This window comes from Corvus kubaryi, unplaced genomic scaffold (assembly GCF_017639235.1).
Source record: "Corvus kubaryi isolate FWS band 111438036 unplaced genomic scaffold, C.kubaryi_AGA036_p1.0 37052, whole genome shotgun sequence".
Lineage (NCBI taxonomy): Eukaryota > Metazoa > Chordata > Aves > Passeriformes > Corvidae > Corvus > Corvus kubaryi.
Window position 1 is genome coordinate 1,565 of NW_024581021.1, and position 9,023 is coordinate 10,587.

The 9,023-nt window shown below is 67.5% G+C and overlaps 2 protein-coding genes and 1 non-coding gene across 3 annotated transcripts in view; 1 reads left to right on the forward strand and 2 right to left on the reverse strand.

Annotated features, from left to right (window-relative positions):
- NPR1 (natriuretic peptide receptor 1) overlaps positions 1–7,772 on the reverse strand; it is a gene marked incomplete at its 3' end in the record, with an annotated part of 9,330 nt that extends 1,558 nt beyond the window's left edge. The window contains exons 1-18 of the mRNA XM_042020850.1: positions 7,004–7,772; positions 5,720–5,919; positions 5,493–5,606; positions 5,209–5,344; positions 4,885–4,976; positions 4,650–4,785; positions 4,490–4,574; positions 4,289–4,409; positions 3,981–4,055; positions 3,822–3,899; positions 3,628–3,732; positions 3,318–3,389; positions 3,039–3,198; positions 2,805–2,960; positions 1,960–2,128; positions 1,512–1,658; positions 1,242–1,434; positions 459–633 (exon numbers count right to left, since the gene is read on the reverse strand). Coding sequence (XP_041876784.1) covers positions 459–633; positions 1,242–1,434; positions 1,512–1,658; positions 1,960–2,128; positions 2,805–2,960; positions 3,039–3,198; positions 3,318–3,389; positions 3,628–3,732; positions 3,822–3,899; positions 3,981–4,055; positions 4,289–4,409; positions 4,490–4,574; positions 4,650–4,785; positions 4,885–4,976; positions 5,209–5,344; positions 5,493–5,606; positions 5,720–5,919; positions 7,004–7,694 — 2,905 coding nt within the window. The remainder of the gene's footprint in view (positions 1–458; positions 634–1,241; positions 1,435–1,511; positions 1,659–1,959; positions 2,129–2,804; positions 2,961–3,038; positions 3,199–3,317; positions 3,390–3,627; positions 3,733–3,821; positions 3,900–3,980; positions 4,056–4,288; positions 4,410–4,489; positions 4,575–4,649; positions 4,786–4,884; positions 4,977–5,208; positions 5,345–5,492; positions 5,607–5,719; positions 5,920–7,003) is intronic.
- Positions 7,773–8,583: 811 nt separating this feature from the next.
- On the reverse strand, positions 8,584–8,655 carry TRNAM-CAU. Its single transcript has one exon. It is a non-coding gene; the product is annotated as a tRNA-Met (tRNA).
- Positions 8,656–8,854: 199 nt separating this feature from the next.
- Positions 8,855–9,023, forward strand: part of ILF2 (interleukin enhancer binding factor 2) — a 3,640-nt gene continuing 3,471 nt past the window's right edge. Inside the window, exon 1 of the mRNA XM_042020794.1 lies at positions 8,855–8,914. Within this exon, the coding sequence (XP_041876728.1) occupies positions 8,910–8,914 (5 nt within the window). The 5' untranslated portion in view covers positions 8,855–8,909. The remainder of the gene's footprint in view (positions 8,915–9,023) is intronic.

Consider the following 9,023-nt stretch of genomic DNA (forward strand, 5'->3'; position numbering starts at 1 on the left):
TCCCATTCCCATTCCCATTCCCATGGAATGCTGACCCGTGTGGATGCCCATTCCCATTCCCATTCCCATTCCCGTTCCCATTCCCATTCCCGTTCCCATTCCCGTTCCCATGGAATGCTGACCCGTGTGGATGCCCGTTCCCATTCCCATTCCCATTCCCGTTCCCATTCCCGTTCCCATGGAATGCTGACCCGTGTGGATGCCCGTTCCCATTCCCATCCCCATCCCCATTCCCATTCCCATTCCCATTCCCATTCCCATTCCCATCCCCATCCCCATCCCCATTCCCATTCCCATTCCCATCCCCATCCCCATTCCCATTCCCATTCCCATCCCCATCCCCATCCCCATTCCCATTCCCATTCCCATCCCCATTCCCATTCCCATCCCCATCCCCATTCCCATTCCCATTCCCATTCCCATCCCCGTTCCCATTCCCGTTCCCATGGAATGCTGACCCGTGTGGATGCCGATGCGCAGCTCCAGCTGCTGCTGGGGCCGGTGGCGGATGCGGAAGGAGCGCACGGCGTCGAGCAGGGCCAGCGCCATCCGCGCCACCTCCCGCGCGTGCAGCTTCCCGTTGCGCACCGGCAGCCCCGACACCACCATGTAGGCGTCCCCGATGGTCTCCACCTGCGGGAAACCGGGAATTCCCTCATGGAAAAGGGCGGCCAGGCAGAGGTTTGGGGTCCTCATCCCTGGAGGTGTCCGAAGAAGGACTGGGAGGGTTTTCCCGACCTCACTGATCCTGGGATTCTGGGATGTTGGGATTCTGTAATTATGGCATTCTGTGATTCTGTTGTGCTCAGATTCTGGGATTCCGGGGTTTTGGGATGTTGGGATTCTGGGATTCCGGGGTTTTGGGATGTTGGGATTCTGGGATGTTGGGATTCTGTAATTATGGGATTCTGTGATTCTGTTGTGCTCGGATTCTGGGATTCCGGGGTTTTGGGATGTTGGGATTCTGGGATTCCGAGGTGTTTAGATTCTGGACTATCAGCATTCTGGGGTTCTGGGACTCTGCGATTCTGGGACTCGGAGATTCCAGGATTCTCTGATCCTGTGATTCCCCGTTCCCACCTTTCTGGGATTTTCTGATTCTGAAACTCTGTGACAGCGGCGGGGACATGTCCAGCGTGTCCCTAAACACCCACACACATCCCTACACGTCCCTACACATCCATGTGTGTCCGTGAGTGTCCCTACACGTCCCTATGTGTCCCTGGGCGTGCCACCGTCACCTTGTAGACGTCGAAGTTGTCGATGATGGCATCGAAGCAGGTGTAGAGGTCGTTGAGCAGCGTCACCACCTGCATGGGGGTGCTCTGCGCCGACAACGCCGTGAACCCCACGATGTCGCTGAAGTAGATGGTGACGCTGTCGAACGCCTCCGCCTGCACCGTCTCCCCCCGCTTGAGCTGCTCTGCCACCGAGCTGGGGACAACGGCGGGGTCAGGGCGGGCACGGCCCCCAGGATGCCCCCCAGGACCCTCCTCCCCCCCGGAGCTCACTGGGGCAGGATCTGGTAGAGCAGAGCCTCGGCCTTGCGCTTCTCCTCCAGGTAGGCCTGGGTGCGCTCCTCCACCAGCTCCTCCAGGTTGTTGGCGTATTGCTCCATGCGCGACAGGAGGTTGTCCAGGATGTTGGTGCTGCTCTCCCTGCGGGAACGGCGTCACCTCCCGCCCGGGGACACTTTTCGGGGGTCACCTCCCACCTGGGGACCCTTTTTGGGGGTCACCTCCCACCTGCGGACCCTTTTTGGGGGTCACCTCCCACCCGGGGATCCTTTCTGGGAGTCACCTCCCAACCCAAAGATCCTCTCTGGATGTCACCCCCTCATCCAGGGACCTTTCCTTGGGGTCACCTCTCACTCAAAGACCCTTTTTGGGGGCCACCCCTCACCCAAGGACCCTCTCTGGGGGTCACCCCTGGCCTGCAGGTCAGGGGCCGTGGTGGCACCTGTTGAACTTGCGGAGCTGGACCTTGATCTGGTTGAAGTCGGGGCGCTCCAGGACGTCCTCGGCCCAGCAGTGCTGCATCAGCTGCCCCAGCTCCTCCAGGTGACAGCCGACGTTGGCCGAGGGCCGGAAGCTGGGCCGCTCCCCGCTCTTGACGCGCTCGATGATCTCTGTGGGGACGGGAGCCCGTCAGGCAGGGCAGCACCCACGAGGACTCATCAGCAGGTCCAGGAACCCCCCAGTGCGTCCAAAAACCCATTGGCCAGTCCAGCAACTCATCGGCAGGTCCGAGAACTCATCAACACGTCCAACCACCCTTTGATGAGTCCAACAACCCATGAGAGGCTCCAGGAACTCATCAGAAGCTCCAAGAACCCATCACCAGCTCCGACCACCCACCAACGCGTCCAGCCACCCATCTGTGGTTCCAACCACCCATCTGTGGTTCCAGCCACCCATCCATGGTTCCGACCACCCACCAACACGTCCAAGAACCCATCCATGGTTCCAACCACCCATCCATGGTTCCAGTCACCCATCCATGGTTCCAACCATCCATCCACGGTTCCAACCACCCATCCATGGTTCCAACCACCCACCAACACGTCCAAGAACCCATCCATGGTTCCAACCACCCATCCATGGTTCCAGCCACCCATCCATGGGTCCAACCATCCATCCATGGTTCCAACCACCCATCCATGGTTCCAGTCACCCATCCATGGTTCCAGTCACCCATCCATGGTTCCAACCACCCATCCATGGTTCCAACCACCCATCCATGCATCCAGACCCCGCTGGCCGGTCCGGCCGCCCCCCAGCAGGTCCTCCCGTGTCCCCGCTGACCTTTGGGGCTGAGGTCCATCCCCTCCACGTAGAAGACGCCGCTGCGCAGGGCGATCTCCTGCAGGATGATGCCGAAGCTGTAGACGTCGCCCTTCTGTGTCCCCCGCGCCGGCGGCTCCTCCATGCGCAGCAGCTCCGGCGCCGTCCACAGCTTCTCTGCGGCAGCGGGGACGGGGTCAGGCCGGGTGGGGAACACGGGAGGGACACGGGGGGGAGGACAAGGGGGGGTCTCACTGGCGAAGAGCGCGTGGGTGTCGTCGGCGTCGGGGGCCACGCGGAAGCTCTCCAGCCCGTAGTCCGTGATCTTCAGCACGAAGCGCGAGTCCACCACGCAGTTGGAGGACTTGAGGTTCCCGTGGGACACGATGACCCCGTTGTGCAGGAATTGCATCCCCTGGAGAGGCGGAGAGAGCTCGGACACGGCCGGACCCCACTGACCCGTGGGGTGGGGGATCCCTGTGGGATGTGGGACCCCCATAGGATGGGGAACCCCCCTGAGAATGCCGGGGGTACCTTGACGATGTCGTGGGTGAGGGAATAGCGGAACATCCAGTCCAGGGTGATGCTCTCGTTCTCCAGGATGTCCTGGGGACGTGGGGGGTCAGGGATGGCCCTGGGATGGGGCTCCCGGTGCCCTCCCGGCCCCACAGCCCCGGGATGGGGGTCCCGGTGCCCTCGCAGCCCCACAGCCCCGGGATGGGGCTCCCGGTGCCCTCCCGGTCCCGCAGCCCCGGGATGGGGCTCCCGGTGCCCTCCCGCCCCCGCAGCCCCGGGATGGGGCTCCCGGTGCCCTCCCGCCCCCGCAGCCCCGGCCCGGCCGTACCTGGAGGCTCCCTCGCGGGCAGTACTCGGTCAGGATGCAGATGTTGGGCGGGTCGGTGCAGGCGCCGATGAACCGCGTCAGGTGCTCGTTCTGCACGTCCCGCATCTGCTGGGGGCAGCGGGGATGGGCCGGGGTCCCGCCGTGCCCCCACCCCCCCCCCCCGCCCCGGGGCACCCCCGGGGTCAGCCCCGTACATGTTTGAGCTCGAACAGGACCTTGCGCGTCAGCTCGATGCGTTTGCGGTTCACGTGCTTCACGGCCACCAGGTTACCCTGGGGGGGACACCGGGGGTGGGGACACCGGGGGTGGGGACGGGGTCGTGGGTGTCCCCCCCTGCTCCCCCGCCCCCGTACCTTGTAATAGGCGGTTTTGGCGTACACCTGGAACTGCCCCTCCGTGGTCATCAGCGAGCCGTAGTTGGAGCCCCGCTGTGCCAGGGGTGTGGGGTCAGCCCGGGCACCCCAATGCCCCCGGCCCCGAGCGGGGCTGTGGGGTGAGTCCGGTCCCCGCGATCCCTGAGCAGGGATATGGCGCAACCCCGGTTCCCCCAGTCCCCGAGTGGGGCCGGGGCGTGACTCCGGTCGCGGGTCCCCAAGAGGGGCTGTGGGGTGACCCCGGTCCCCCCCAATCCCCGGTCCACCCCGGTGCCCCCGGTGCCCACCAGGGACAGGGTGAGTTTGCTGCCGGCGCTCCGCAGGTGTTTCTCCAGGCTGCTCATCTGCACGTCCTCCCAGCGCACCCGCCACAGCTCGGCCGCCAGCTCGTTCTCCAGCTGCAGCTTCCTGCGCCCGGGGGGGGCTCGTGAGACCCCCGCCCGCGCCCCCCGCCCCGGGGTCCCCGCCCCACCCCGCGGCCCCCGCACCTGTAGATGAAGAAGGAGGTGGCGGTGATGGCCAGGAGGATCAGGCTGACCACGAGGGACAGGACTTCCAGCGTGGACAGCGAGGCTGCCGGCGAGATGAGGGAGCGGTCAGGGCCCGGGGGGGGGCCGGGCGGGGGTCTCGCGGCTCTCCCCCCCTCACCTTTGAGGCACTGGGGGTCGGTGCCCTCGAAGCCACAGGGAGGGACATCGGACGGGACCGCGTTCCCCGGCCAGTGGATCTCTCGCCCCGGCACCATCTGGATCTTCTTGGTGGTGCCGTTGTAGTTGGCCACGATCTTTGGGATGGGGGGGGCAAGGAGTGGGTGGGGGGAACCCCCCGGACCCCCCCCCCCCCCCCCCGTCCCCGGCCCCGCTGTCCCCGTGCTGGGACTCACCTGGAAGTTTCCCTGCTCGGGGTCCATGTCCCACAGGGAATAGTCGCTCTCCCGGTCCCCCTGCTCGTCGATCTTCAGGAAGCCGGTGACACCTGGGGACAGAGGGTGAGGGGCTGGGGGGGACCTGGGGGGGCTCTGATGCCAAAATATCATCCTGGGAGTGGGGTGGGGGGGAGGGACTGGCAGGTGGCACCGGGATGGGATGGGGATGGGGACAAGGATAGGATGGGGATGGGATGGGATGGGATGGGATGGGATGGGATGGGATGGGATGGGATGGGATGGGGACAGGATAGGGAGGGGCCAGGCCAGGCCAGGTCTCACCGTAGAAGGTGCGGTTCCACATCTGGCGGGTGACGGCCGAGGCGTCGCTGACGGAGCCGCCGCGCTCCAGGGTCTCGTTGAGGGCCTGGGCGTAGAGCAGGACCCCGTCGTGGAAGGCGGCGGCGATGAAATTCATCTGGGGACACGGGGACAGCTCGGGGACAGGACACAGCCAGGGGTCTCTGTCCCCTGTCCCCAGCTCCATCCCGCGCCCCCCTTGTCCCCAGCCCCCGCTGTCCCCCCAGCCCCGTGCCCCCCGTCATTCCCATCGTTCCGTGTCCCACCAATCCGTCCTTCATGGAGAAGTTGAAGTGGTCCCGCGCCTCCTCCTTGAGCCGCTCCAGGAAGGGCCGGTACTCGGGGTTCTCGGGCTCCTTGTAGGTGATGATGGTGACGGCCTGGGGTGGGGACAGGGGCTGGAGGGGCTGGACAGACCCACCCGGGGGGTGTCCACGCCCACCTGCGACCATCCGTGCCCACCTGGCTGTGCTGCTGTGCCCACCCCGCTCACCTGGAAGGCGCGGCGGGCGCGGGCGTCGTGCGCGTCCCCGCGGTGCCAGGGCCGCCGGGGCTCGGGGAAGCGCTGGCCCTGCAGGCTGGCCCCGAACGTGTCGATGTAGAAGAAGGCGAAGTCGCCCCCCGTGAGCCCCTCACGCTCCGCCTGCAGCATCAGCTCCCGCAGCGTGTCCGGGGCGCAGCACACGTACACGACTGGGGGGGACACGGCCCTTGGGATGCGGCCCCGACAGCGCAGAGACCCCAGCCCCGCATGCCGGGGGTCGCCGGTTATTGTGTGACACGGGCCCGAGACCTCCAACATCCCTGGGAGACCCCTGGAGACCCCAGCCCCGCATCCCGGGGGTCGCCGGCCGTTGCGTGACACAGCCGGGGGTTGCGGTGCCCCCGGGCCGGGGGGTCCCGACCCCGCTGCCGGCCCCCCCACCGTGCCCTGCCCGGCGCTGCCCTCGGCGCCAGGCCGAGGTTTCCTGTTTTCCCGACTCCGTTTCCTCCTCCCCGCGGCCCTGATGGATTCTCGGCGACACCGTGACCCCGGGAGTGCCGCCTGGCCCCCGCCACGGCCCTTCCAGCCGTGCCAACCCCCGGGGCCCCAAAATGCACCCCCGCGGCTGAGCACCCACCGCCCACCCCGGGGCTCCCGGTGCCATCCGGGGTTGGAGCCGTTCCATGGAATGGGACAGAACCAGCCCGGGACTCCGGGACAGGTGACAACGCCCGGAGTTCCCGGTGGGACAGGGAGTGGGGAGGGGTCCAGGGGGTCAGGGTGGGGCAGGGGCAGCGCGGGGGTGTGCGGGACACGCGTGTGCGGCTGTGACACCCGTGTGCTGCCAGGAACATCCGTGTAACAGCCATGAACAGCCATGAACAGCCATGAACAGCCGCGCAACCCCCGTGCAAAGCTGGGCACAGCCGTGTCCGGCCATGAACACCCCTGCGCAGCCGTGAATAAGCACGAAAGCCCGGTGTGAAGTCGTGCACAGCTGGGCATAGCTGCAAACACCCCCTTAAATTCGTGCCCAGCCGTGTCTGGCCATGAACACCTGTGGACACCCGTGAACACCCCCGTGTGAAGCCGTGCACAGCTGGGCACAGCTGGACACGCCCGCGTGCAGCTGTGAACACCCCTGTAAAAGTTGTGCGCAGCCATGTATGGCCACGAACACCCCGCACAGGCGTGCCAAGCCTGGCACACCCATGGGCACCCGTGCCGACACGGCCCCCTCCCCGTCGCCCTGCCCGCCCCGCCGTCCCCGCCGTCCCCGTCGGCGGCACTCACTGCGCCCTTTCGCCTTGATCTCCTGGATGATGAAGGAGAAGTTGCCGCCGTCGCGGAACACCACGTCCATGACCGTGAAGTTGCGCAGGGTGGGCAGCTGCATGTACAAGCCCTCGGCGGCGAAGTAGTAGGGCCGGTCGTCCACTCGCTCGTCCCAGTACACCAGCAGCGCCCGCCGCGTCCAGTTGAAGTGCCGGTGCAGCTGCACGCCCAGTTCGCCCAGTTTGCGGTGGCTGGGGCCGGCGCGGGTGGTCAAGCCGAACTCCTCGCTCTTGTCGTCAAAGCCGTGGGCTTCGGCCCCCGCCGTGACCAGGGGCAGCTGCCAGTGGCTGGTGAACCGGGCCACCGGCGCCGCCGAGTAGACGCACCCCGGCCCCAAAAACGCCGCGGGTTGATGGGAGAGCCGCAGGTCCACGGCCACCAGCGGCGCGGCCATTTCCGAGCAGACCCCGTGGCGATCCTCGCTGTTGCCGAACACCCACCCGAGGGTGAAGCCGGGCAGCAGATCCCGCCGGGAATTCACGGCGGCCGCGGCCAAGCGCACGGCGGGTCCCACGCGCGGCCAAGCCCACGGGTAGGTGAGGTTGTGCTGGGGCAGCACCACGGCGAGGGTCAGCGGGGCCGGGGCCGTCACCGCGCCCGGGAGCAGGGCCAGGAGCGAGGCCAGGAGCGGGGCCAGCACCGCCAGCATCGCCCACGGACGGAGAGTGGCTTCCCCCCCCACCGCGGCGGGGCTGAGCCCTTGCTCGCCGCCCCCACTGGTGACACAAAGGGCCGTTATCATCCACACCGAGCTTAACTCCTTCCTGCCCGCTCCCCCCACGGCATTCCAGCCGGGATGGGCGGCGGATGGGGCCGCCAGCTGGCGGGTGGGGATATTCCCACCCGTGGGGCGGTGGGACGGCGTTTGGGGTGGGGGGGCGATGTGCCGGGATGTGTCCGCTCCGTGCGTCGGGTCCCGGCGGCCGCGACCACCCCGGTGCCACCGCTGCCACCCCGGGCACGCGTGGGCGCTGAGACCTGAGAAACTCATCAGTGTGCAGGGGACACCCCGGCCCACGGACCCCGCGCTGTCCCCACGCAGCCCCGCAGCCTTCGCGCGGCCTCGGGGGGCCCGGGGGGGGCTTGGGCACCTCTGGTCCCCCACACCTCCGTGGGAGGTTCTGCTCTGCGGAGGGGTCACGACAGCCCCACGGGAGCGGGGGGGTGACGCCGGAGATGCCGCTCGGGGGTTGCGCGGCTGCTGGGGACACTGGCAGCGCTCGGGTGGGGACACGGGTGGAGGCTGGGGACACGCGCGGGTGGGGACACGCGTAGGGGGACGCGCTTGGACGCGGGGACGCGCGCAGTGGTCCGGTCACGGTACACCCGCAGCCCCCGGGGGCGCGCGCGGCGCTCGGGGACGCGCGTGGGAGCGGGTAGGGTGACACCCGCGGTACACGCCGCGATGCTGGCGACTCGCCGCGCGGGACGAAGCCGGGAAAGCATTTACGGAGCGTTGAGAAGTCAGTGCAGCAAATAAAAAACGCTAATGGGCAAAAACAAACCGGAGGGAGGTGAAAACGAGGAATGAAAAGCGATAGCAGAGGATGGTTTCGATCCATCGACCTCTGGGTTATGGGCCCAGCACGCTCCCGCTGCGCCACTCTGCTGACGAATGTAGAGTTGTACCGGGCGTGTCATAACCTTGGCCCACGCGCTCCATTCATGGATCCCGCGCCCCCTCCAGCGGCCGCCCGGCGCGCGCCGCCATTGGCCGCTTCCGGATCTGATTGACGGGCCGCTTCACCAATGGTTACCGGCAGAGCCCCCGCGGGGGGCGGGCTAGGGGAGAGCGGCGGCCAATGGGCGGCCGGGTTGCTGCGGGGTCTGTGAGCGGCGCTTCATTGTCGGCAGCGGCGGGGACATGAGGTGGGGGGACAGCGGCACCGGGGGCGGGGGGACACCAGGGGGACACCGGGGGAACCGGGACCGGGGGGGACCGAGACCTTGGCGGGAGCGGGACCGGGGGGCGGCGGGA